The sequence below is a fragment of the Aquila chrysaetos genome, chromosome 8 (genome assembly GCF_900496995.4).
Source record: "Aquila chrysaetos chrysaetos chromosome 8, bAquChr1.4, whole genome shotgun sequence".
Taxonomy (NCBI): Eukaryota; Metazoa; Chordata; class Aves; order Accipitriformes; family Accipitridae; genus Aquila; species Aquila chrysaetos.
The window spans coordinates 3,433,619-3,458,866 of NC_044011.1; the positions used below are offsets into that span (position 1 = coordinate 3,433,619).

The 25,248-nt window shown below is 69.5% G+C and overlaps 4 protein-coding genes across 12 annotated transcripts; all 4 read right to left on the reverse strand.

Annotated features, from left to right (window-relative positions):
* Window positions 1–208: 208 nt before the first annotated feature.
* On the reverse strand, window positions 209–10,906 carry MPP2 (membrane palmitoylated protein 2). Of its 5 annotated transcripts, none has more exons than XM_030021520.2 (12): window positions 10,830–10,906; window positions 8,894–9,012; window positions 7,683–7,835; window positions 7,432–7,581; window positions 5,716–5,943; window positions 4,529–4,660; window positions 3,689–3,794; window positions 3,303–3,371; window positions 2,979–3,140; window positions 1,830–2,032; window positions 1,614–1,742; window positions 209–1,525 (listed from the first exon to the last, which is right to left on the reverse strand). In XM_030021520.2, exons 2-12 carry the CDS (start codon window positions 9,008–9,010, stop codon window positions 1,349–1,351), a joined length of 1,626 nt encoding a protein of 541 aa, XP_029877380.1. In that variant the 5' UTR covers window positions 9,011–9,012; window positions 10,830–10,906; the 3' UTR covers window positions 209–1,348. The 5 variants fall into 5 exon arrangements, with proteins under 5 accessions (XP_029877380.1, XP_029877382.1, XP_029877381.1 ...); XM_030021522.2 differs by having other exon boundaries at window positions 10,884–10,905; XM_030021521.2 differs by having other exon boundaries at window positions 10,822–10,851.
* A 1,582-nt stretch (window positions 10,907–12,488) lies between these two features.
* Window positions 12,489–15,070, reverse strand: LOC115344386 (pancreatic hormone). 4 transcript variants are annotated; one of them, XR_003924513.2, is made up of 4 exons: window positions 14,155–14,427; window positions 12,871–12,942; window positions 12,570–12,646; window positions 12,489–12,534 (listed from the first exon to the last, which is right to left on the reverse strand). XR_003924513.2 is itself a non-coding variant. In XM_030021594.2 (4 exons), exons 2-3 carry the CDS (start codon window positions 14,331–14,333, stop codon window positions 12,879–12,881), a joined length of 243 nt encoding a protein of 80 aa, XP_029877454.1. In that variant the 5' UTR covers window positions 14,334–14,335; window positions 15,034–15,070; the 3' UTR covers window positions 12,489–12,646; window positions 12,871–12,878. The 4 variants fall into 4 exon arrangements, 3 of the variants coding, with proteins under 3 accessions (XP_029877454.1, XP_029877457.1, XP_029877455.1); XM_030021594.2 differs by adding an exon at window positions 15,034–15,070 and having other exon boundaries at window positions 12,489–12,646; window positions 14,155–14,335; XM_030021597.2 differs by adding an exon at window positions 14,785–14,822 and having other exon boundaries at window positions 12,489–12,646; window positions 14,155–14,335.
* Window positions 15,071–17,617: 2,547 nt separating this feature from the next.
* LOC115344385 (peptide YY-like) lies at window positions 17,618–19,491 on the reverse strand. 2 transcript variants are annotated; one of them, XM_030021593.2, is made up of 4 exons: window positions 19,440–19,491; window positions 18,358–18,545; window positions 18,058–18,129; window positions 17,618–17,894 (listed from the first exon to the last, which is right to left on the reverse strand). In XM_030021593.2, the coding sequence occupies exons 2-4, from the start codon at window positions 18,543–18,545 to the stop codon at window positions 17,870–17,872; spliced, it is 285 nt and encodes a 94-aa protein (XP_029877453.1). In that variant the 5' UTR covers window positions 19,440–19,491; the 3' UTR covers window positions 17,618–17,869. The 2 variants fall into 2 exon arrangements, with proteins under 2 accessions (XP_029877453.1, XP_040981078.1); XM_041125144.1 differs by lacking the exon at window positions 19,440–19,491 and having other exon boundaries at window positions 18,358–18,968.
* Window positions 19,492–22,667: 3,176 nt separating this feature from the next.
* Window positions 22,668–24,780, reverse strand: TMEM101 (transmembrane protein 101). Its single transcript, XM_030021583.1, has 4 exons — window positions 24,630–24,780; window positions 23,741–23,921; window positions 23,496–23,642; window positions 22,668–23,287 (listed from the first exon to the last, which is right to left on the reverse strand). Exons 1-4 carry the CDS (start codon window positions 24,764–24,766, stop codon window positions 22,979–22,981), a joined length of 774 nt encoding a protein of 257 aa, XP_029877443.1. The 5' UTR covers window positions 24,767–24,780; the 3' UTR covers window positions 22,668–22,978.
* Between the last annotated feature and the right edge of the window lie 468 nt (window positions 24,781–25,248).

The following is a 25,248-nucleotide window of genomic DNA, read 5'->3' on the forward strand; positions in this document are numbered from 1 at the left end:
GCTGTCCCCCCCCACCCAGCCCCACAAACACCCTCCAGGCACCAAACTGGGGCAAAACACTGATTTGCAGAGAAAAAACCATCGGCACCAGGTGGGAGAGGGGCAGGGTGGGGCAGAGGTGACACTGGTGACACTGGTGACACCACGTCCCCCCCCCAGAAGTGTCCCACCACCAGCTGGATTTGGCCTTAAGTGACAAACCTGCGGCTTTTCTCACCTTTATCTTTAATAAAAGTCACAGCAAAGTACCAAAAAGGACCAACCTGGGGATGGGGACAGGGACAGGGGGTGGCCGGGGGGGGGGGGGGGGGGGCTCAGGGCAGGAGGGAGGGGGGCACACACACGCCACCGGCAAGGGGGGGCACACGCGTGTGCATACGCATCTGCACGCATGTGCCCTGCGCTCCCCGTGTCCCCATCCCTTGGGGTCACCCCACAACAGCCCCCCCCCCCAAGATAGCCCCAGCAGTGCCCCAGTGAGCCCCCAACCACAGCCCCCCCCCCCCGGGGTTAATTACAGGGTTAATGAAAGGTTAATTACAGGGCAGAACCCACGTGGGCAGGGGGTCTCGGGGGGGTTATTGCTACCTGGGAAGGAGTGATGGGGGGGGGGGCACAAGGGACAGAGAGGGACCCCCACTCTGGTAAAGGTGAAAGGGGGTCCCTGGGGGGGGGTTGCAGCCTGGGGGGGTAAGCCAGGACACCTGGGTCCATGGCAGTTTATGGGGCTCCAGCTGGGTGTGACCCCCCCCCCACTCCCAGCCCTGGGGGTCCCGACCCACGCGTTGCCCCGGGACAGGGTGTGCTTCCCCATGGGGAAACTGAGGCACAGGGTGGGCTTCCCCAGGGGGAAACTGAGGCACGGGGCTACAAAGGACCAGAGCCACACGGTGCTGGAGGACCCCCATCCTCCCCGTGCCCCCCCCCCAGCTCACAGCAAACCCGGCTGGGGGGGTGGCACGGTCCCCTGGGATCATACAGGGGAGGGGGGAGGTTTTGGCAGTGAATTAGCTGTGTGGGTGCTGGGCACGGAGGGGGGGGTCTGTCACCCCCATGGGACCCCACTGGCTGCTTCTGCCCCCCCCCCCCCCCCAATCTGGGTGTGGGTAGGAGGGAGACAGGGACCAGGCTTGGGCGAGGGGGGGGGCTCTGCGGAGAGCCACCCCCCCCCCCCACCCCAGCGCTGAGCACGGCAAACTCATCACACCAGTGGGTGAGCCGGCAGGTGCACAACCGCCTTCCTCCCTCCTCCTCCTCCTCCTCCTGGCCGGGCTGGGGGGGGGGGGGTGAAGGTGGTGGGGACCCCCCCCCCCGGGTTGGGGGGGGGGGAAGTTGTGGGGGGGGGGCACTAGTAGACCCAGCTGACGGGCACCCACTGGGGCTGGGCGCGCAAGTTCTCCATGGCCTCCCGCAGCCGCCCGAAGGTGCGCTCCAGGTCGTCGTTGGTCAGGCTGAGGTCGAAGTAATGGCCGTAACCGCGCTGGATCCGGCCGCTCTCCTCCACCGTCCGCCTGGCGTCGGCCTCCTGCCCCGCACAAACCCTGCCTCAGTTTCCCCATCGCTCCCTGTGTTCCCCCCCCCCGCCCCTTGCCCTCCCCGGAGAGGGGACCCACCGTGAGCTGCTTAGTGGCCACGCCGCTCTCCAGTGCCGCCCGGTTCATGGCCCGCAGCATCTCGGGGCCGGGGGCTTCGATGAAGACCACATATGGAACGAATTCAGCCGTTCTCAGCACCTTCACCGCCTGGGCGGGAGGGGATGGCACTGAGCCCCGGGGCGGTGGGCAGCCCCTTCCACCCCCTTGGTGTGTCCCCCGTCCCGGGTCCCCTACCTGGGGGTTGACGTCCAGGATGCACATCTTGCCGGCCTCAACCACGGCACGGATGGAGTCGATCTTGGTGCCGTAGAGGTTGCCCTCGTACTCGCCGTGCTCCAGGTACCGCCCCGCCTTGATGTCCGCCTCCATCTCCCCCCGCGACACGAAGCGGTACCCGTGCCCGTCCTTCTCGTTTTCCTTCGGTTTCCGTGACGTGTCTGCTCCGGGGATGGCCCATCTGAGCGTCACCCACCCAGCCCGCGGGTCCCACCCCGGGGAGCACCCACAGCCTGCGGGGACGGGGCTGTGATGCTGCACACGCACGCCCAGTTCCCCGGTGGCGGCCACGGTGGGCTGTGCTGGGGATGGTGATGCTCATGGGGGACAGGGGTGCTGGTGGGGGACAGGGATGCTCGCAGGGACAGGAATGCTGGTGTAGGACAGCGATGCTGGCAGGGGACAGTGATGCTTGTGGGGACAGGGATGCTGGTGCAGGGGACAGGGATGCTTGCAGGGGACAGGGATGCTGGTGTAGGACAGGGATGCTCACAGGGGACAGGGATGTTCACAGGGGACAGGGATGCTGGCAGGGACAGGGATGCTGGCAGGGGACAGGGATGCTGGTGTAGGACAGGGATGCTGGTGCAGGACAGGGATGCTCGCAGGGGACAGGGATGCTCGCAGGGGACAGTGATGCTGGTGGGGACAGGGATGCTGGCAGGGGACAGGGATGCTGGTGTAGGACAGGGATGCTGGTGCAGGACAGGGATGCTCGCAGGGGACAGGGATGCTCGCAGGGGACAGTGATGCTGGCAGGGACAGGGATGCTGGTGGGGGACAGGGATGCTGGTGCAGGGGACAGGGATGCTGGTGTAGGACAGGGATGCTGGTGTAGGACAGCGATGCTCGCAGGGTACAGTGATGCTGGCGGGGACAGGGATGCTCGCAGGGGACAGGGATGCTGGTGGGGGACAGGGATGCTCATGAGGATGGTGATGCTCGCAGGGGACAGGGATGCCGGCAGGGACAGTGATGCTCAGAGGGGACAGTGATACTTGCAGGGGACAGCGATGCTGGTGAGGGATGGTGATGCTGGCGGGGTCGGTGATGCTCACGGGGACAGCGATGCTCGCGGAGGACAGCGATGCTCAGGGGGACACTCACAGGGGATGGTGGTGCCGTAGCGCGCCTGGTCTGACATGATGAGCTTGTTCTTGAGGCTGCGGCGGCCCACGCCCTGGGCGCCGATGAGCACCAGGGTTTTCCGGCGGAAGGGGGGCATGCGGGCCACCTCCTCGTAGATCAGCAGCTCGTGGCGGTCGAACTCTGGGCGAGGGACGGGGCTGTCACCCCCGGCGGGACCCCAAGCCGGGTGCCGTGGGGACCCCAAGGCACCCCATCCCCTGAGGTGCCACCACGAGCCTGCCATGGGCACGGCCTGGGGACCGTCCCCCCTTCCGCGGGGGAACGCCGTCGGGGGACGCTCACCGGCGTTCTTCGTCGTCAGGTACATCATCCTCTTCTTCCTCTTCCCGCTGAGGCTGCCACACAGGGCCCCTGCCGAGGGCACGAGGGCTGGCTGAGCTGGGGACGGGGACGGGGACGGGGACGGGGACAGTGCCGTGGCACGGGGACGGTGCCACGGGAGCTGGGACCTGCCGGAGGGGCAGTGCCGCGGGGACGTCACCCCGGGGAGTCGGGGACCTGCCGCGGGGACGGTGCCGCGGGGATGGGGACATCACCATGGGGCGATGGGGACGTTGCCGTAGGGTGCAGGGGACCCACCGTGCTCCCCCTCGGGAGGTGACCGCCTGTCTCCCCCCCCCCCCCCCAGGGCCGTGTCCCCACCCAGGACCGGAGTGGGGGCTCCGTACCGGAGGTGGGGGCCACCTCCACGTCCCGCTTGACGAAGGCCTTCCGTTTCTCCTCCAGCAGCTGGCTGGGCACCAGCCCCGCGCTGCCCCCCTCCACGTGGCACGCCTGGGGGGGGGGACAGCGCCGCACATGGGGACCCCGGCCCCACGGGGAACCCCCCAGCCCCACAGGGACCCCCCCTGCCACAGCTTCCAGGGACCATCCCCAGCCCCACGGACCCCCCCAAGCCCCAGGGACCCCTCGAGCTCCCAGGGACCACCCTCAGCCCCACAGACCCCCCCCAAGCCCCAGGGACTCCACCAGTTCCCAGGGACCCCCTCAGTTTCCAGGGACCCCCCCAGCTCCCAAGGACCCCCCTCAGCTTCCAGGGACCAGCCCCAGCCCCATGGACCCCTCGAGTTCCCAGGGACCCCCTCAGTTTCCAGGGACCCCCGCCAGCTTCCAGGGACCAGCCCCAGGGACCCCTTGAGCTCCCAGGGACCCCCCCCAGCTCCCAGGGACCCCCCCCCCCCCCCAGGTTCCAGGGACCATCCCCAGCCCCAGGGACCCCCCCTAGCTCCCAGGGACCCCTCCCAGGGACCCCCCCCAAGCCCCAGGGACCCCCCCTCACCTCCCAGTGACCCCCTCAGTTTCCAGGAACCCCTCCCAGGGACCCCCCCCCAAGCCCTAGGGACCCCCCCCCTCAGCTCCCCGGGACCCCCTCAGTTTCCAAGGACCCTCCCCAGCTCCAGGGACACCCCTGACCTTCTGTGGACCCCAGCTGCTTGGGGGTCCCCCAGGAAGGGGGGAAAAGGGCCAGACCCCCCCCCCACACCCCCCCACCAGGGCCCCCCCCTGACCTGCCACCAGTTGGGGTCGTCCTGGTTGACGATCTGCAGCAGGTCACCGGCGGTGAACTTGAGCCCGGCTTCCTTGCAGGGGATGAGGCTGTCGGTGGCCGGGTCGTAGTCGAAGTGACACTTGACAAAGACCTGGGGACCCGGGGGGGGGGTCAGTGGGGGGGGTCAGGGGAGGCCGCCGGACTCTTGGGTTCCCCTCTCTGCATCGCCCGCACGCTGCTGGCCCGTGCCTCAGTTTCCCCAGGGTGGCAGCGGGGAAAGGCGGGAGCTGCCCCACGCACGCACGCGTGGACACGCACACGCGTGTGCAACTGGCTAGACGCCCCCCCCCCCCCCCCCGCCCCGGCTCTCCCCCGCCGTCCGGCGCAGCCAGGCACGCGCGGCACCCGCGCACACGCAGGCGGCACCGGCGGCCGCCGCCGCGCCCCACAGGGCACCCACGGTGGCACCCACGCACAGCCCCAGGCCCACGCAGAGGCACGCGCAGGCGGCCAGCGCCGCCGCCGCCGCCGCCACGCTCGCGACGGCGCACATGCGTGCGGCAGCGGGCGCGGGGCGCCGCACACGCGTGTGCTTGCACGCACGCGGGGGAACCTCTTCCCCCGCGCTGGCAGCGGCAGGGTGCCACGGGGACACGCCGTGCCGGGGGACGCGGTGACAGCGTCTCTTTGTCCCCACGGAGCCGGGGTGACGGCAGGCGCCTGTGCCAGGCTGGCACGGGGAGGGGATGGCGGTGGCGGGGGGGGGGGACGGACGGGACACGCACACACACACAGGGCACCCTTTGCCACCCGGGCACCCAGGTCCTGGCGTGGGGACGGGGACGGGATGGGGACAGCGCTGGCACCGGGCGCGCCAGGGCACAGCGGGGGGGGGGACGGACACTGGGGTCCCGCTAGCCGTGGGGCACGTGGGCACGGGGCAAGTCCCTACCGGTGTGCGTGGACAGGGGGGGACGCGGGGGTCGCGGGGCTCAGGGGACACGTGGGGAGCCGAGGCACGTGGCAAGGGGACGCGGGGCACGTGGGCACGAGGTGGGGCGGCACGGGGACGACACGGACACGGAGATGGGGCGGGGGGGGGGACGCGGACCCACGGGCAGGGGAAGAGGGAGCCGTGGGCAGGGTGCTGGGTGCGGGATGCGGATGGAGGGGTGCAAGGTGTGTGTGTGGGGGGGGTGGCGGTACCTGCCGGGGGGGGTGAGGCTCCTGGTAGCTGGGCAGGATCTTGAGGACGACGCTGCCGCTGGCGTGGCGCAGGCTGTCCTGCAGCGCCCGCGGGTCGCTGCCCACCTCCCGCCCGTTCACCTCCCGGATGACGTCCCCAACGTGCAGCAGCCCCTGCTGTGCCACCATGCCCCCGTGCAGGATGCGGGCGATGACCAGTTCCCCCCGCTCCACCCGGAACGTCACCCCCTGGGTGACACGGCCCCGCGTCAGCCCCTAACGCCCGTGTCCCCGCGTCACCCAGCCGGCGCCCTCCGGTCACGCCGGCAATGCCGCCGGCACCCCGTAATGCCCCCCAGCACCCAACAATGCCCCCAGCACCCCATAATGCCCGCAGCACCCCGCAACGTCCCCAGCACCCTGCAACACGCCAGCACCCCGCAATGTCCCAGCACCCTACAATGTCCCCAGCACCCAGAAACACCCCCAGCACCCAGAAACACGCCAGCACCCAGAAACACGCCAGCACCCCGCAATGTCCCAGCACCCTACAACATCCCCAGCACCCAGCAAACCCCCCCAGCGTGTCGCAACGGCCCCAGCACCCAACCACCCCCCCCAGCACCCCACAACGCCCCCAGAACACCCAGCACCCCGCAGCACCCCACAATGTCCCAGCACCCTACAACACCCCCAGCACCCAGAAACACGCCAGCACCCCACAATGCCCCCAGCACCCTGCAACATGCCAGCACCCCACAATGCCCCCAGCACCCTGCAATGGCCCCAGCACCTTGCAATGGCCCCAGCACCCAACAACACCCCCAGCACCCCGCAACGCCCCCAGCACCCCCAGCACCCAGCAACACCCCCCAGCACCCTGCAATGCCCCCAGCACCCTGCAGCACCCCCAGTACCCTGCAACGCCCCCAGAACCTTGAAATGTCCCCAGCACCCCACAATGCCCCCAGCACCCCCAGCACCCTGCAATGCCCCCAGCACCCTGCAACGCCCCCAGCACCTTGAAATGTCCCCAGCACCCCACAACACCCCCAGCACCCCACAATGCCCCCAGCTCCCTGCAACGCCCCCAACACCTTGAAATGCCCTCAGCACCCCACAATGCCCCCAGCACCCCCAGCACCCTGCAATGCCCCCAGCACCCAGCAACACCCCCTAGCACCTTGAAATGCGCCCAGCACCCCACAACACCCCCAGCACCCCACAACACCCCCAGCACCCAGCAACACCCCCAGCACCCTGCAATGCCCCCAGCACCCTGCAGCACCCCCAGCACCCTGCAACACCCCCAGCACCTTGAAATGTCCCCAGCACCCAACAACACCCCCAGCACCCTGCAATGGCCCCAGCACCTTGCAATGCCCGCAGCATCTTGCAATGGCCCCAACACCCAACAGCATGCCCAGCACTCCACAATGCCCCCAGCGCCCCCAGCACCCAGCAACACCCCCCAGCACCTCGAAATGTCCCCAGCACCCCACAGCACCCTCAGCACCCCACAATGCCCCAGCACCCTACAACATCCCCAGCACCCAACAACCCCCCCCCAGCACCCTGCAATGGCCCCAGCACCTTGCAATGCCCGCAGCATCTTGCAACGGCCCCAGCACCCGACAACCCTCCCAGCACCCCACGACGCCCCCAGCACCCCCAGCAACCCCAGCACCCAGCAACGCCCCCCCCCAGCACCCCCCAGCACCCCACGCTGGGGCTCACCAGGTTCTCGCCGGCCGTCTTGCGGATGCCCACCATGCGCACGGCGTCGGGGGGCACGGGCTGGTTGTTGAAGGCCGGATCCAGAACGGGGCTGGGTGGGGGTGTCTCGTAGCTCTTGGAAGCCACCGAATCGTGGGTCTCCAGCAGAGACTGCAACACCCCGGGGTGGAGGGGAGTGGGTGGGCTGTCACACCGGCGTTGCACGCGCGTTATCGCACAGGCGTCGCACGCGCGAGCATCACGCACCCCACCTGGAAGTGGGGTTCGCGCAGGATGCGGGCCAGCTCGGCGGCCGCGCTGTCCTGCCGCGCCAGGTGCCCGATGTCACGCAGGATCTCCTGCACCAGCTCCAGGTTGTTGTCCCTCACCGCCTCCAGCTTCGTCTCCTCCAGCCGCTCGTGGGCCTGGGGGGGGGGGGGGGGGGGTCAGGGGGGGGATTAGGGACCCCCGCGCCGCCCACCCGCTCGCTAATACCCCCGGCATCTGCTCTCAATGCGGGGAGCCGGGGGGGGGGACGACGACACACGACACGGTCCCCGGCCCGCAGCGGGGGAGTCGGTGGCACGGCCCAGCGTGCGCACGCACACGCACGTGCACGCCGACGTGCCCTTCGCACGCGCGGAGCGCCCTGCGTGCACGCGCGCGTGCAAAGCCGCCCTTTCGGATGCAGAGGGGCACGTCCTCAGACGCCCGCGTGCGCACGCCCTCGCACACGCGTCGCCGCCGCACAACCGCGTGCGCGTGCAAATACACGCAGACGTACCCGTAAAACACGCAGGACGTGGGGCCAGCCACACGCACCCCGTCGACACGGCCGGCGGGTGACACGCGCACACGTGCACGCACGCACGCGTTCACGCGCACACGTGCACGCCCAGCCACGCACACCCAGCACCCTCCCCTGCCCCCACCCCACGCGTGGCCCTCCCTCACCCCCGCGCTGCAGCCTCACACGCACGGGCGTGCGCACACGCACATGCCAATGCGCGCGCTCACTTCCATGCGTGCAAACGTGCGCACACACCTCCCTGCACGCACGCGTACATCCATGCGTGCACACCCACGCGCGAGTGTACGTCCATGCGCGCACATGTGCGTGCGTGCATACGTGCACGCGTACATGCACACGCACACAGGTATGCGCAGACACGCACAGCCACCTCCCTGTATGCACCCACGCATGTGCAAGCACGCATCCATGTACGGACACGCGTGTACGTGCACACATACACATGCAGGTATACACACGCACGTGTACATGCATCCACACGCATGTGCATCCTCCTCCAGACAAGCACACATGTGCATGCACACACTCGTGCAACCCATACACCCGTGCCCGCCCGTGCATGCACATCCCCCTCCCCGCCCCGTGCCCCACAGGTCGCCACCTGCACCGGGAGGTCTGGGGGGGGGACGGGGACGGGGACGAGGACACGGTGCCACCCCCGTGTCACCGTACCTTCGCCAGGGACCTTACTATTGGGCTCTCCATGATGCCGCGGAGGAAGATGAGGTCCAGGTCGGCGGCCCCCGGGGTGCCGGGGAGCCCCATCAGGTTGTCCAGGACCTGCTGCATGGCTGGGGGGGGGGACACACAGGGACACGGTGAAGGGGGGGGGGACATGGGGACATGGGGGGGGGCAGAGCAGGAGAGAGCGGCAAAATGTGGGTGAATGTCAAACAGAGCGGGGGGTGCCCGTGCCCCAGGCCGTCCTGTCCCACTCCCTCCGGGGTTATGGGACCTGGCGGGGAATAAGGGGGACGGTGTGGGGGTCCCCTGGGAGCAGGGACCCCCCCACACACCTCGTTCTACAGGAAGGATAGACAAACGGACGTGCCTTGCCTGAGCCGGGGGGGCCGTGGGGCATCGCAGCCCCCGTGTAGGCAGGAGCCCCCCAACACCTCGTGGGGGGGGGGTAAGGTCTAATCCTGGCTGCACAGCCCCCCCCCGTGCCTCAGTTTCCCCAACTGAGAGCACCCCATCCCTGTGCAAAGAGCTCACCCACACACGGACCTGCTCTCCCCCCCCCTCCAAGCCCCCCCCCCAAGCCCCCCGTACCTGCAGGGAGTTGCACTGTACCCCCAGTCCCTGCGGTGGGGGTCACAGAGAGCTCCCCCCCCCCGAAGTCAGCACTTGGGGGGGGCTGCCCTGGTGATGGGGGGGGGAGAATATTCCTCAACCCCCCCCCCGGGGGGGGGGGGCAATCCCACACCCAGTACATGCAGCAGCTGGGGGGCTTGCACTGCAAATGGGGGGGGTTGCACTGCAAATGGGGGGGTGCAATACAGCCGGGGGGGGTGCAGTGCAATGGGGGGGTGCAATGCAATGGGGGGGGATTTGCAATGCAAATATGGGTGTTGCAATACAGCCGGGGGGGGGGGGGGGGCAATGCAAATGTGGGTGTTGCAAAACAGCCGGGGGGCGGCAATGCAATTGGGAGGGGGGGTCCAGTGCAATTGGGGGGGGGGTCCCAATGCAATTGGGGGGGGGGGATTGCGATGCATCTGGGGCTGCGATGCGAGCGGGAGCCGCTGCGCTGCGAGGAGAGGCAGCGCTGCAATGGCGGGGGATGCTCGCCATGCAACCGCGGGGGGGGGGGGGAAATTTGCAATCCAGAGAGCCCCCCCATATCTAGGAGATCCCAGCGTGACCCAAGACCCCCCCCCAGCACCCCCGAATCCCCCATCTCCCTACCCCCACCCCACCCCATCCCCAAACACCCCCTGCCCACGCCAGCCTCCCTGCGTGGCATCACCCCCACCGCCCCCCCCCCCGTGCCCCCCCCCGTGGCCCCCCCCCCCCCCCGGTACCTTGGGGGCCCAGGGGGGCGATAGCGGGGACCGGACCGGCCGGCGGGGACCCACCACCGGGGCCGCTCATGGCTGCGGGCGGCAGAGCCGGGCCTCCCGCCTGCCCCCCCCCCCCCTCCCCGGTCCCCCCCCCCCCAAGATCCGGGTACCGCGCCCCCCCCGGCCCACGCGTGCAGACGGGGAGCCTTGCACACGCGTGTACAAGGGACCCATAGGACGGTGCCGCCGCGTCGGCTTCGGTGCGTGCAAACGCTTTGCACACCCGCGTGGGCGGGGGAGGGGGGGAAGGGGGGGGGGAATTGTGCGTGGGTGTGCTCACGCAGGCGTGTGCGGCTGCTGCACACGCGGCTTTGCACGCTCACGCGTGTGCGCGGCTAAAGCCCTTAGGCGTGCACGCTCGTGCACAGCCTGGCGAGCCGCGGGCGCGCGCGTGCTCACACGCGCGTGCAGGACCCCCCCCCCCCCCCCGCACCCGCACCCCACGCGTGCTCACGCTCGCGTGCAAACCCGCGGAGCGTGCTCTCCCCTCTTCCCCCCCCCCCCCCCCGCCTTCCCCGTGCATGCACACCCCCGTACCCGCTCACCCCGGCTTGCACACCCGCGTGCGCACCCACACCCGCTCCCCCGTGCGTGCTCACCCGTGGGACCCCCCCCCCCCCCTCCCCACGCACGCAGCCACGCAGCTTCCCGCGGCTTGGGGAGGGGAGAACAGCAGGGGCTCGGCCCCTTTAAGGGGGCGGGCGGGCGGGGGGCGGGGGGGGCGCGCGCGGGTCCGCGCTGTTGCCGTGGCAACCGCGGGGGGGGGGGGGCGCGCGCGGGGAGGGGAGGGGGAGCGGATTTAAAGGGACCGCGCCCCGCTCGTGTGCACACGCACCTGCACACGCGCGAACCGCGCGCACTCCCAGGAGCGACCCCCCCCCCCACCCTTCCCCTCCGCCTTGCACACGCGTGGCGCCAGGCCTGGGTGTGCACCGTGCACACGCGTGTGCAGGCCCCGTGCACGCAGCCCCCCCCCCCCGGGGCTCCCGGCACGAGCCACCCCACTCCCACCTGCACCCCCACGCGCGCCCGAGGGGTGCTGGCACACGCGTGTGCAAGCCCCGGCCTGGTGAACACTCCCCCGTGGCGGTGCTGGGGACGCGTGACTGGCACGGACGGGGACGGCCGCGCGGGCGTGGGGCGGCCAGGCACGCCGGGGCACCCTCGTGCACGTGGGTGTGTGCTTACACACGCGTGTGCGAGCGCACCGCAGACGTGTGCAGGGACACACGAGGCCCCCCCCAGCCCCACATTTTGTCCCACGGAGGGGGGGAACCCCCAGTGCTGACACCGACACTCAAGCGGTGGGGCATCCCACGCCATGTCCCAGCACCGGTGTCCCCAGTCCCAGCATCCTCAGTGTCCCCAGCACCAGTATTCCCAGTGCCCCCTCACCGGTGCCTCCACAGTGCCCAGCACAACCAGCATCAGTGTCCCCAGCCCCAGTGCCCTCAGTGTCCCCAGTACCAGCAGCCCCAGCCCCAGTGCCCCCAGTGTCCCCAGCCCCGGTATCCCCAGCACAGCCACCCCCTGTGCCCCCAGTGTCCCCAGCGTCCCCAGCACAGCCATCCCCAGTGTCCCCCAGCCCCAGCATCCCCAGCACAGCCACCCCCAGTACCACCAGTGTCCCCAGCCCCAGTGTCCCCAGCCTCAGTGTCCCCAGCACAGCGACCCCCAGTGGCCCCAGCACAGCCGCCCCCAGCTCCAGTGTCCCCAGCACAGCCACCCCCTGTGCCCCCAGTGTCCCCAGCGTCCCCAGCACAGCCATCCCCAGTGCCGCCAGTGTCCCCAGCCCCAGTGTCCCCAACACAGCCACCCCCAGTGTCCCCAGCCCCAGTGTCCCCAGCCCCAGTGTCCCCAATACAGCCACCCCCAGTGTCCCCCGCCCCAGTGTCCCCAACACAGCCACCCTCAGCGCCCCCAGCCCCAGTGTCCCCAGCACAGCCACCCCCAGTGCCGCCAGTGTCCCCAGCCCCAGTGTCCCCAACACAGCCACCCCCAGCGCCCCCAGCCCCAGTGTCCCCAGCACAGCCACCCCCAGTGCCGCCAGTGTCCCCAGCCCCAGTGTCCCCAACACAGCCACCCCCAGTGCCCCCAGCCCCAGTGTCCCCCGTCCCAGTGTCCCCCGTCCCAGTGTCCCCAGCCCCACCAGCCCCAGTGCCCCCCAGGCGTCCCCGTCCCCCCGAGCAGGCAGAGGCAGGAGGTGGCTGCAAGGGGGTTTATTGCTGGGGGGACCAGTCCGGCCCCGGGGCGATGGGTGCTGTGGGTGCCGTGGGTGCTGTGGGTGCTGTGGGTGCCGTGGGTGCCGTGGGTGCTGCACCCCGCCGGGCTCCTCTTCGCCCGCTCTGCCCCGGCAGCGTCCCTGCAGTGAGAGGGGGTCAGCACCCCAGCACCCCGCAGTGCCCCCCCGGAGCCTCCCCCCAACCCCACGTCCCCCACCCTGGGGCTCCCCCACCTCCACCCAGGATGATGCCTGTTGGGGAAACTGAGGCACGGGTGGTGCTGGGGGGCTCACCCAGCATCCGTCCCCCCGTCCCCCCCCTCGCAGCTCGGTCGCTGTGCAGACCCCCACCTGCCACCCCTCACCTGGGGGCTCAGCACCCTGCGGCACCGAAGGGCTCCTCGCACAGCACCCGGCTGCCCGACCGCTTGCCGTACCTGCGAGGGGGGAACACGTTACTGGGGGGCGGCGCCATGCAACGGGGAGCACGGTGCAACGGGGGGGGGGAGCCGGCTGCAGCGGAGGAGCGGGTTGCAGGGGAGCAGCGCGCCGCAACGGGGAACACGTCGCGATTGGGAGCGCGTGGCAACGGGAGCGCGTTGCAGCAGGGAGCGCGTTGCAGCGGGAATTGCACTGCAACAGGGAGCCGGTTGCAGCAGTTGAGCGGGTTGCAACGAGGCCGCACGGTGCAATGGTGTGCTGCGATGGGGGAACTCGTTGCGGAAGGGAGCTGGCTGCAGCAGGAGAGCACGTTGCAACAGGTAGTGTGTTGCAACAAGGGAGTGCGCTGCAGTGGGGAGCGCATTGCAATGGGACGCGCACTGCAATGGGGAGCACGTGGCAACAGGAGCAAGTTGCAGCAGGGAGCACATTGCAGCGGGAATTGGACTGCAACAGGGAGCTGGTTGCAGCAGGAGAGCATGTTGCAACAAGGGAGTGTGCTGCAGTGGGGAGCACATTGCAATGGGATGCATGCTGCAATGGGGAGCGCGCTGCAGTGGGGAGCACGTTGCAATCGGAAGCGCATGGCAATGGGAGCAAGTTGCAGCAGGGAGCGCATTGCAGCGGGAATTGCACTGCAACAGGGAGCCGGTTGCAGCAGTTGGGCAGGTTGCAACGAGGCCGCATGGTGCAATGGTGTGCTGCAATGGGGGAACTCATTGCGGAAGGGAGCTGGTTGCAGCAGGAGAGCATGTTGCAACAGGTAGTGTGTTCCAACGAGGGAGTGTGCTGCAACGGGGAGCGCATTGCAGTGGGAAGCAGGCTGCAATGGGGACCGTGCAGCAGTGCGGAGTGTGTTGCAGCGGGAAGTGTGCTGCAGCAGGGAGTGCGTTGCAACGGGAAGTGCGCTGCAAAGGGGAGCACGCTGCAACGGGGAGCGCGTTGCAATGGGGAGCGCACTGCAAGGGGGAGCAACAAAGATCTGGTTGCAGCAGGTAAAAGGACTGCAACAGGTAGCGCTTTGCAACAAGGGCTGCGTTGCAATGGGGAATGCGTTGCAACAGGGAGTACGTTGCAATAGGGAGCACATTGCAACGGGGCAGCGCATCGCTACAGGGAGTACGTCGCAACGGGGAGCACGTCGCAACCGGGCAGCGCGTCACAGGGGTCCCGCAGCCGTTCGCCCCCGCCACCGCCTCGCCGCTCACCGGTGCCGCGTGACCACGTTGAGGTACTGCTGGAGGTCGTTGTAGAAGCGGACGAGGTCCTCGACGGGCGCATCGTCCCCGGGGTAGGTGGGCTGCGCAGGGCCGGCGGTGCCAGGGTGCCCGGCCAGCAGCGCCAGGGCGCAGGCGAGGAGCAGCAGGGAGGGCCAGCGGGGAGCCATGGCTGCACCGCACGCAGCGGCCTCAGGCTCCGCCGACGGCACCGCGCCGCACGCACGCCACCCGGCTGCACGCGCGCCGACACGCGCACACGCGTGTGCGCACGCGGACACCCCCCCCCCCCCCCCCCCCCCCCGCCACGCGCCTTTGAGTCCGCGGCGCCGGGCACGCACCCAGGCGCGCGCGCCAAACCTCCGCTCCCGAGGCCGCGCGCCCCACGCGCGTGCACAGCCACGCACGCGCGCGCACCCCCTCGCACGCTCACGGACACCCGTCTCTGCTGCGGGAGCGCTCGCGCGCACACGCGCAAACCTTCCGCTCCTACAGCACACGCGCGCCGGCGTACACCCGTCTAGCGGCGCACGTGCACGCACCAACACGCACGCTCTCCCCGCTCCCGGGGTGCACGAAAAAGCTGCGCTTCCCCCCCCCCCCCCCCCCCCCCCAGCTCACCCTCAAGCGCACGGGCGCGTGCGTGCACGTTTCACACCCCTGCGCGCACGCGTGTGCACGCCCATTTCACACCCTCGTGCACGCCCCCGCCCCCTCGCACGCGTGCGCACCCCGTTTGGCACATCCTTGCGCGCTCCCGCACCCCCCCCACCCAGCCCTCAGCACCTCGTCCCCCAGCGCGGGTGCTGCCACCCACCCCCCTCCCCAGCCCCGTCCCCCCCACGGGGACAAGTCCCCGGCCCCACTCACCTGCTTCCACGAGCGGTGACACGGAGACACGGCGAGACGGAGGGACGTGGCGAGACGGGGGGGGACGCCGCCGTCGACTCCTGGTGACACCGCTGCCACCGCGGTGCTGGCCCTTATATCCCCCCTTGTCCCCCCCGCTGATGTCACCCTGCCACACAGCACCTGTGGCCAGGTGGCCACGTGGCCGGGGGGGGGGACGGGACAGGGGCCATCGAGGGGGACAGGGACCATCGGGGGGGGGGGGGTGACAGGGACACCTGGCCACTCGCATAGCCCTGGTTAATGTTTGACCTTGGGCTGGGGGGGGGGGTCCCAGCAGGACCGAGGACACGGACCCGGGTGTCCGGCGTCGGTCCCCAGAGCATCTCAGCCCCACAGATGGACCGAGGGACGGGAGTGGGGACAGAGGGACGGGAGTGGGAACAGAGGGACAGGAGTGGGGACAGAGGGACGGGAGTGGGGACAGAGGGGACGGGAGTGGGAACAGAGGGACGGGAGTGGGGACAGAGGGACGGGAATGGGAACAGAGGGACGGGAGTGGGGACAGAGGGACGGGAGTGGGGACAGAGGGACAGGAGTGGGGACAGAGGGACGGGAGTGGGGAACAGAGGGACGGGAGTGGGGACAGAGGGACGGGAGTGGGAACAGAGGGACGGGAATGGGGACAGAGGGACAGGAGAGGGGACAGAGGGACAGGAGTGGGAACAGAGGGACGGGAGTGGGGACAGAGGGACGGGAGTGGGGACAGGGGGACGGGAGTGGGGACAGGGGGACGGGAGTGGGGACAGAGGGACAGAGCTGGGGGAGGCTGGTGGGGTGCAAGGGGGGAGGCTGGCAGGAGGGGTGGGCAGCAGGACAGAGGGACAGTGAGGGATGGACAGAGGGATGGGGAGTGGGACAGAGGGACACTGGGGGGGGGGCAGCCAGATGGATGGGCAGCGGGGGGGGCCAGGTGGGTGGAGGGTGCGACGTGGGGGTCAGGGGGGGGGATGGAAGGACAGAGGGACAGTGGGACAGTGGGCGGCAGAACTGGGGGTGGGGGACAGCAGCCAGCCCACCTCTGTGGCCATGACCGAGGACGTTACTGTCCCCCCACTCCCCCCACGGGCCAGGCTGGGGGGTCAGAGGGGTGGGGGACACCCAGCCCAGCCCCGACACAGCCCCTGACAGCCACAGTCCCCACAGGGACCCCACGGTGGGTGTCAGCACCCACCACCAGTGCACCCCACACCCAGTGCACCCCAGCACCCACCACTAATGTACCCGTGCCCCATGAACCCCAGCATCACTGCAGCCCCCCACCCAGCACACCCCCACACCCCGTGCACCCCAACACCCATTGATAGCGTATCCCCCCCCGCACCCAGCGCGCCCCAGAACCCCCAGCCACCGCCCCCCCGCTACCCCCACACCCAGTGCACCCCTGCACCCAGCGCACCCCAGCCCCCAACTCCAGCGTGCCCCAGCCCCCCAGCGCACCCACTCCCACCCCCCTCCCCCAGATCTTCCGTCCCTCCCCCCGTTCCACTCCTCCACCTACTCCCCCGTGGACCCTTCCCCCCCCCCCCCCGCTCCCCACATCTCTCCCCAGCCCTCCACCCTTGCACCCCAGTGGGTCCCCTGTCCCTTATTCCTTCCACCCAGCCTCACCCCCCCTCCATCCTCCCCTGCATCCTTCTCTCCATCCCTCCTGTACCCCCTGCACCCCTCCATCCTCCCCTGCACCCCTCCTTCCATCTCCCCTGCACTTCTCCATCTCCCCTGCTCTCCTCCATCCACCCTGCACCCCTCCATCCCCCCTGCACCCCTCCATCCCCCCTGTACCCCTCCATCTCCCCTTGCACCCCTCCATCCATCCCCCCTGTACCCCTCCATCTCCCCTGCACCCCTCTCTCCATCCCCCCTGCACCCCTCCATCTCCCCTGCACCCCTCCATCTCCCCTGCACCCCTCTCTCCATCCCCCCTGCACCCCTCCATCCCCCCTGTACCCCCTCCATCTCCCCTTGCACCCCTCCATCCATCCCCCCTGCACCCCTCCATCCCCCTGTACCCCTCCATCTCCCCTGCACCCCTCTCTCCATCCCCCCTGCACCCCTCCATCCCCCCTGTACCCCTCCATCTCCCCTTGCACCCCTCCATCCATCCCCCCTGCACCCCTCCATCCCCCCTGTACCCCTCCATCTCCCCTGCACCCCTCTCTCCATCCCCCCCTGCACCCCTCCATCCCCCCTGTACCCCTCCATCTCCCCTGCACCCCTCTCTCCATCTCCCCTGCACCCCTCCATCTCCCCTGCACCCCTCCATCTCCCCTGCACCCCTCTCTCCATCCCCCTGCACCCCTCCATCCCCCCCTGTACCCCTCCATCTCCCCTTGCACCCCTCCATCCATCCCCCCTGTACCCCTCCATCTCCCCTGCACCCCTCTCTCCATCCCCCCTGCACCCCTCCATCCCCCCTGCACCCCTCCATCTCCCCTGCACCCCTCTCTCTCCACCCCCCCTGCACCCCTCCATCCCCCCCGTACCCCTCCACCCCCCCCGCTCCCCTCCCTCCAGCACACACAGCCCAGACGGGTGCCCACGATCGTGCTCTTTATTGCCGCTGGGGGACCATGCGGGACCCCCCTGACAGCGGTGGGGAGGAGACGGGGTCAGGGCCCCCCCCCAGCGGGAAACCCCCAGGCCAGGCTCTGGGGGTCTCCGGCCCTCCCGGCGGGGGGGCCCACGCTGGCCCCGGGTGCTGGGACCCACCCTGCGGTGGAGCCCCGGGTCCTTTAGGGAGACGCGGAGAGACGGGGAGGATTTGGGGAACGGGGGGGGGGGTTGGGGGGGTCGGTCACCACGCGGAGTCATCGTCGTACCTGCGGAGAAGAGCTGGCATGAGAAAAGAGGGGGGGACGACGAGACCCCCAATGCTCTCCGGGACCCCAAACTACCCCCAGGCCCCCCACCGCAGGGTGCAGGAGAGGGTGCAGCCCCTTTCCCTGTCCACGGGGCGACGGGGACGGGGACGAGGACACTCACCGTGACCTGTCACTGCTGGCCCCGAGGAGCAGCTCCGACACCAGGGACTCGGGGCCGGCGCGTTTGCCGTACCTGTGGGGGACACAGCGCACGTGGGTGCGCCAACGGGACCCCACGCGCACGCGAGCGTGCAAACGGGAACCGCCGGGTGCGTGCAACAGGGCGCACGGGGGGGGGGGGGGGGGGGACGCGAAAGGGCAGGCGCGAGCGTGCGAACGGGGACTTGCCTCCACGTGCAAAGGAGCTTGCACAAGCGCCACCGGGCTCGCACGCGCGCGTTCCCGCTCGACTCGCGCTCACCTCTGCCGCGTCACCAGGTTGATGTAGTGGCGAAGGGCCGAGAAGTACTTGGCCATCTCCTCGGGGGAGGCGTCGTCCCCGGGGCTTTCGGGCTTGGGGGGGTACGCAGCCGCCAGCGTGCCCAGGAACAGCAGGGCGCACAGGGCCACGGCCACCAGCACGCGCCACGGCCTCGGGGACGTCATCATCTGCGTGGGGACGGGGGGACAGCTCTGTGTGCGCATCACCCCCGTCACCCTCCGGTACCCCCGTCCCCAGCTCGGAGCAGCTTTGCCCCCCCACCAAAGCCCCCGTGCCCCCCCCCCCCCCCCCGCCCCGAGCCCACAGAGGTGTCTCACCCGGAGGACCCCGTCCCCTGCAGGGACATCGCACCCCCAGGGCCCCCTGCTCCCCAAGGGGATGTCTCCCTCCCCAACCTGGGACCCCAGCCCCCCCCCCCCCCAAAAGGGACATCTTCCCTCCAGGGACCCCCCACATGTCCCCATGGAGACATCTCCCTTCCGGAGACCACCCCACCTCCCCAAAGGGACATCTCACCCCCAGGGATTTCCAGACACCCCGCAATATCCCCAAGGGGTCACCTCCCTCCCAGGGACCCCCCAGACGCCCCCCCCAATGTCCCCAAGGGGCCACCTCCCTCCCAGGGACCCCCCAGACGCCCCCCCCAATGTCCCCAAGGGGCCACCTCCCTCCCAGGGACCCCCAGGAACCTCATCCATTCTCCCCAAAGGGACATCTTGCTCCCAGGGATCTCCAAGGACAACCCCTGTAAGTCCCCAAGGGGACACATCCCTCCCGGGGACCCCGGTGACCCCGCCATCTCCCAAAGGGGACATCTCCCCCCAGAGACACACCCCCTCCCCAGCATCCCCAAGGGACATCTCCCACCCCAAAGGACCCCAGAGACCCCAGTTCAACCCAAGGGACATCTCCCCTCCAGGGACACCGCCCCCCCCCGCCATGTCCCCAAGGGGACATCTGCCTCCCAGGAGTTCCAGCCTTCCCAAGGGACACCTCCCCTCCACGGGACCCCCCCCCCCCGCAAGACCCCAGCCCCGTCCCCGGGCTGTCCCCGCACTCACGATGGAGGAGGCGGGAGGTGACAGGCAGGGCCTGGCAGCGGGGTGACAGTGCCGGGGACTCGAAGGCTCCTTCACCCGCCTGGGGTTTTATAGCCTCCGGGGGGGCTGCTGGCTCCTCCCTCACCCGTGACCGACCCACGGGCACGGCAGGACCCCCCCCACCGCCTCCACCGGCCCCCGGCCCCAGGGACACGTGCCGGCACCTTGTCACCGTCCCTTGGCAGAGCCCGGCGCACCGAGGGGCCGGGGTGCAGGCACGGGGCATGGACGGAGCACGGGGGACACGGATGGGACACGGGGACACGGCACGCGGCCACAGGACACGGCGTGCGGCACATGGCAATGCCACACCGGCATGGCACAAGGACACGGATGCGACACGCAGCCACGGCACACGGGCACGGTGCAGGGACACGGCACGCAGCCGCACACAGCCGTGGCGTGTGGCACATGGCAATGGCACACGGACACGGATGTGACACGCAGCCACGGGACACGGGCAGGGCACGCAGGCACAGATGTGACACGCAGCCACGGCACACGGGCACGGTGCAGGGACACGGCACGCAGCCGCGCACAGCCGTGGCGCGTGGCACATGGCAATGGCACACGGACACGGATGTGACACGCAGCCATGGCACACGGGCACGGTGCAGGGACACGGCACGCAGCCGCACACAGCCGTGGCGCGTGGCACATGGCAATGGCACACGGACACGGATGTGACACGCAGCCACGGCACACGGGCAGGGCACGCAGGCACAGATGTGACAGGTAGCCACGGCACACGGGCACGGCGCAGGGACACGGATGTGACACGCAGCCACGGCGCACGTGTGGCCCCGGGACAGCCTCGGGACGTGGCAGTGGCACGCAGGGACATCAGCCACACACAGGGACACGAACACGGCACAGCCATGACACGGGCACAGCACACGGGACACAGCAGGGACACAATGGCCCACAGCCCTGGCGCAAGCCACCCCACGGGGGACAGCACAGGGGAAGGGACACAGCCCGCAGCTGCCTCAGTTTCCCCAGACACCGCAGCAGGGCACGGAGCCGCCACCGCAGCCACCGCAGCCCCCGCCACCGCAGCCCCCCGTCGCCGCAGCCCCCCGTCACCGCCATCGACCGCTGTCACAGCCCTCCAGAACGGATGAGCTGCCCTTTCCGCTCCCCCGCCATGAGCCCCCCGCGCCGGGGGGGGGGACACTAATTCGTTATGGATTTGGCATTAAGGAGCAATCACCCAGCCCGGACCTCCAGGGAGAAACTGAGGCACAAAGGCGCCTGGCGGGGACGTGCTGCGAGTGGGGGGTCTGCGTCCCCACCAAACTGGGAAGGGGCCACCAAAGCCACCATGTGGGTGCTGGGATGGGGACGGGCGGCAGAAGGTGGGGGGGGGGGTCCCTAAAAGCCCCCAAGATGCTCCCACCCAGAAGCAGCCACATCTCCAGCCAGGTGGATGGAGGGGACACGGCTCGGCCAGGACCCTGTGGGGTGCCACCGGCCCCGCTGGAGGGGGACACGCTCCCCACTCCTGACCGGGCCATCACCCTGGCGAGCGGCGGCGGGGGCACGGCTCATGGCACTGCCACCACGGGGGTCCCGGCCCCGTGGCTGTCCCCAGCCCCGGGGGGGGGGGACGACTCGTCCCCGTAGCATGGCCACAGCGTCACACCGGCGTGCGGGGACACAAGCGGGGGTCCACGCTGCCCCAGCCATGCGGTGCTCAGCCCCACGCTAGCCTGGGAGAGGGGGCTGAGCCCCCTCGTGAGCCCAGGGGGGGGTGGGAGCGGCCCCCCCCCGCCACAGCCCAGCACCTTTCACGTCCCTGCAAACGAAGGGACGGATCGATGGAAGGGCTAATTGGATCGATGGGGGCTGCGGATGCCCCCCCCCACCCCGCAGCGGCCTGCCACGTGCCCTTGGGGACACCGGGGCCGAATCCAGCATCGCCCCGGTGGGGGCTGAGCCCCCTCCCCGGCAAAGGAGCGCCCCGACGGGGGGGTTCTGCCCCATCATGGGGTTTGCGGTGGGGGGCACCGCGCGGTGGCAGGGGGACACCAACCCCCCGGTCCCATTGCTGTGGACTGGGACCAAAGCCCACAAGCGGCAATGTCACTGCATCGTCACAGATGTCCCCGAGCTGAGGCCGGGAGGGAGGATCGGGGTCCGGGTGGCCCCCCCCCCCCCCCCCCCAGGACAGAGCAGACCCCGCTGCGGGGGGAAGAAGGGAGGCGATAACTTTCTGCACCATTTCCCCCGAGTGACAGTAAACAGCAATTTTCCAAAGGTCACAGGATGGCTCTGCCAGCGGGTGGAAATGCCACCCCCCCCCACCCCCGGCTGCAGTGTCATCCCCCCCCCCCCGGCACCTCCCCGGGCAGGGTAAGGGGTGGCCCCAGGGGTACCCAAAGGGGATGGGGCAGGGGGTGTCCACTGTGTGCCCCCCATCTTCCCCACGGGCACGGAGGAGTGTCTGGGACTGAAGGTACATCACTGGAGCCTAAGCAGCCCCCGGGGGGGGGGTCCTGGGAGGGCGAGGAGCCCCCATAGTCCCCCCCCCAACCGGGGGTGTCGGACGGAAAGGCGCAGGGAGAGCAAACAGGGCTCTGCCGCTTCCCCGCGCTTTATGGCCCCCGGTTCCGCCGGAGGCACATTAGGGGCCACGCATGCCGCCCCCCCCCTCCCCGGAGGAAGGCCCTTATCAGCCCCTGTTTGATTTTCCACCACCCAGCCAGGGGGGGGGGACGACACACACGACACACGCCTGCCCAGCCGGGCGGCAGGACGTGGACAGCGAGGATGTGGCCCACGGGGACACCCGGGGTCTGCCAGCCCCTCACCGTGTCCTGCCGTGACGCCCCCCCCCCCCCCCATGCCAGCACATCCTCCTGCCACAAACCGCAAGCTGAGCCCCCACGTCAGGTTGCGGCAGCGCGCAGGCAGCGCGCAGGCAGCGCGCAGGCAGGGCAGAACCCCGGGGACGGCCAGGCACCGGCAGCAAAACCCAGCCCAGGACCCTGCTCGTCCCCCTGCCTCAGTTTCCCCACTGAAGGGAGGGGAACAGTCGACTCCCCCCAAAGTGGCTTCACCCCTGCCCCGAGCCCCCCCAGAGAGGCTCCCCCCAGAACAGCTCCCCCTCCAAACCCCCAAAACCAGCTCCCCCCGAAGCGGCAGTGCCCGACCCCGCTGGCGCACAACAGCCGAGACAGCCCAGGGTTGAGGTAAAAGATTTCTCGTTTCATCAGTAAAAATACACTCGGGGGGGGGGGGGGGGGAAACCTCGGTGGGGAGGGGGCCTGGCCACACAGTGGCCAGAACCCCACAGGCAGAAGCCCCCCCTCCCGCCCCCAGCTCCCCCACACACCCAGGGCAGCGACTGCCCCATCCTCTGGCAAAATTATCAAGTATTTACAAATTAAAAAAAAAAAAAAAAAAAAAAAAGAATAAATAGCGGTGATTCTTTAAAAAAACCGCCCCCTCCCCGCTCCCCCCCTCCACCCCCCAGTCCCAGCCGGCAGCCGTCCCGCTCAGCCGTCGGTAGCCAGGATGACGACGGCTCCAAAAATACCGACGTTTTGCCCGATGAGTTTCATTTGATTCCAGAACTCGACCCGGCGCGAGTCGTGCCAGTAGCCGATGTTGCCGTCGATGAGGAGGATGGCGAGGGGCAGGAGCACCGCCAGCACCTGCGCCGCCGCCCGCACGTAGTAACCGGAGAGGAAGGCGAGGGCCAGGAGGCCGTAGAGGATGAAGAGGAGCTGGAGGGCGAGCTCACCCCCCAGGAGGTGGTTCAGGTAAGCCAGGCGGTCCTCCTTGCTGTGCTGCAGGGAGTAGGCCTGGGGTGGGGGGGGAACGACGATGGGGAGGGAGACTGGAGCACGGCGGTAATGGTGCCACTGGTGGCACTGGTAGCGCTCGCCTAAGGCTTCTCCCCCAGGGAAGGAAACCCCCGGCGGATCCAGCCCTCCCTGCCTGCAGCAGGGTGGGGGGCAGGACGTGGCTGTCACCCACCCCGCGGTGTCCCGTGACCCCCCCACCTCGTACCTGGCAGATGAGGTAGATGCCGAGGAAGACCTGCCCCGTGGACTGCAGGGAGCGGCTGCGTGGCTTCTGGCGGTAGAGCTCGCCGGCGCCGCTGGCCAGGATGAGGAAGCCGCCGATGATGGCGATGGTCCGGGAGTACATCCGCACCTGCGCCGGGGTCACCGTCACCCCCCCCGGGCCCCTCCGAGGCCGGGGTGGGCTGGGAGGGGGTCACGGGGGGGGGGGTGTTGGGGGGGGTGTCTCACCTTCAGCCAGTCGCCATAGTGGACGTGGCCACCGACGTGGGCGGCGTAGGTGGCCACGGCGAGCTGCAGGGCGGCGCCCAGGGCGAACCAGCGGCGCTTCACCCCGAAGGACATGAAGCTGGCGCAGAGCACGGCCACCCCCATGTCCACGTACAGGTAGGGGACGGGGATGTCCGGCTTCCTGGGGGGGGGCACGGCAGCTCCAGCCCCTGACCCACACAACAACCCTTGGCCACGCTCAGTCCCAGAACCTCCCCCCAGCCCCCTCAAGACCCCCCCTCACCCCCTAAATCTGCCAGAGACCTCCCCTGGCCCCATACAGCCCTCCCTGTCCCCCCCAGCTGCCCCTCTGCCCTTGTCCCAGCCACCACACTCCCCTTCACCTGGCCCCACACCTACCCCAGGAGCCTGCCAGCCACTCCACACATCACCAGCTCCCCCGGCCCCACACTTACCCCAGGAACCCCCCACACTTACCCCAGGAGCCCCCACACACACTTAACCAGCTCCCCCGGCCCCACACTTACCCCAGGAGCCCCCACACACACTTAACCAGCTCCCCCGGCCCCACAGCCTCACGGCCCCACACAGGCCCCAGGAGCCCCCCACACATAACCAGCTCCCCCGGCCGCACACCCTCAGGGCCCCACATTTACCCCAGGAGCCCCCCCGACACTTAACCAGCTCCCCTGGCCTCACACTTACCCCAGGAGCCCCCCCACACTTAACCAGCTCTCCCAGCCCCACACCAGCCCCAGGCCCTCACAGCCCCACACTTGCCCCCCCACACTTAACCACCTCCCCCGGCCCCACACCCTCAGGCCTGCCCACCACCATCCCCGGGCCTACCGCACACCCCCACCCGCCCCAGGCCTCCCCCGTCCCGCACCGCCGCCCGTCGGCGCGCTCGGCGCAGAGCAGCAGCCCGCTGAAGCAGTGCCAGAAGGGGAAGCGGGTCAGCAGAACGCCGCCGCCCGCCGTCAGCAGCCGCAACGCCCGCCGCCGCCAGCCGCGGCCCGCCGCCATGACCGCCAGGCCCGCCCCGCCGGAAGTCCGGCCCCGCGCCGGAAGCTCCGCCCTACGGGAACGCCCCCATTCTCGCAAGAGGCCCCGCCCCTCTAGTGAAGCCCCGCCCCTCGCGCAAGCCCCGCCCCCAGAGCGCCAGACACGGGTGATGGTTAAAAAAATTTCGGGTTTTATTGTTTTTGCTAAACAATACTAAAAAATTTTCCTTTTTTTTTTTTTTTAATTTTTTTTTTTTTACTTTTTATCTCTTCTAAAGGCAGGGCTTGAATTGTTTGATTTTGATCCATTTATTTTAAAAAACAAAACAAAAAAAGGGAGGGGGGGGAGGATCATGGCAAAAAAAAAAAGAAAAATTAAAAAAAAAAATCAAAAAAAGGGGGAAAAAAAAAAAAAAAGAAAAGGGGGAAAAAACCCAACCCAGGCCCCAGCATGGCACCCGGGGGGGGGGGGGGGGGGGCAGGGAGGGGCCGCAGCCCCCCCTC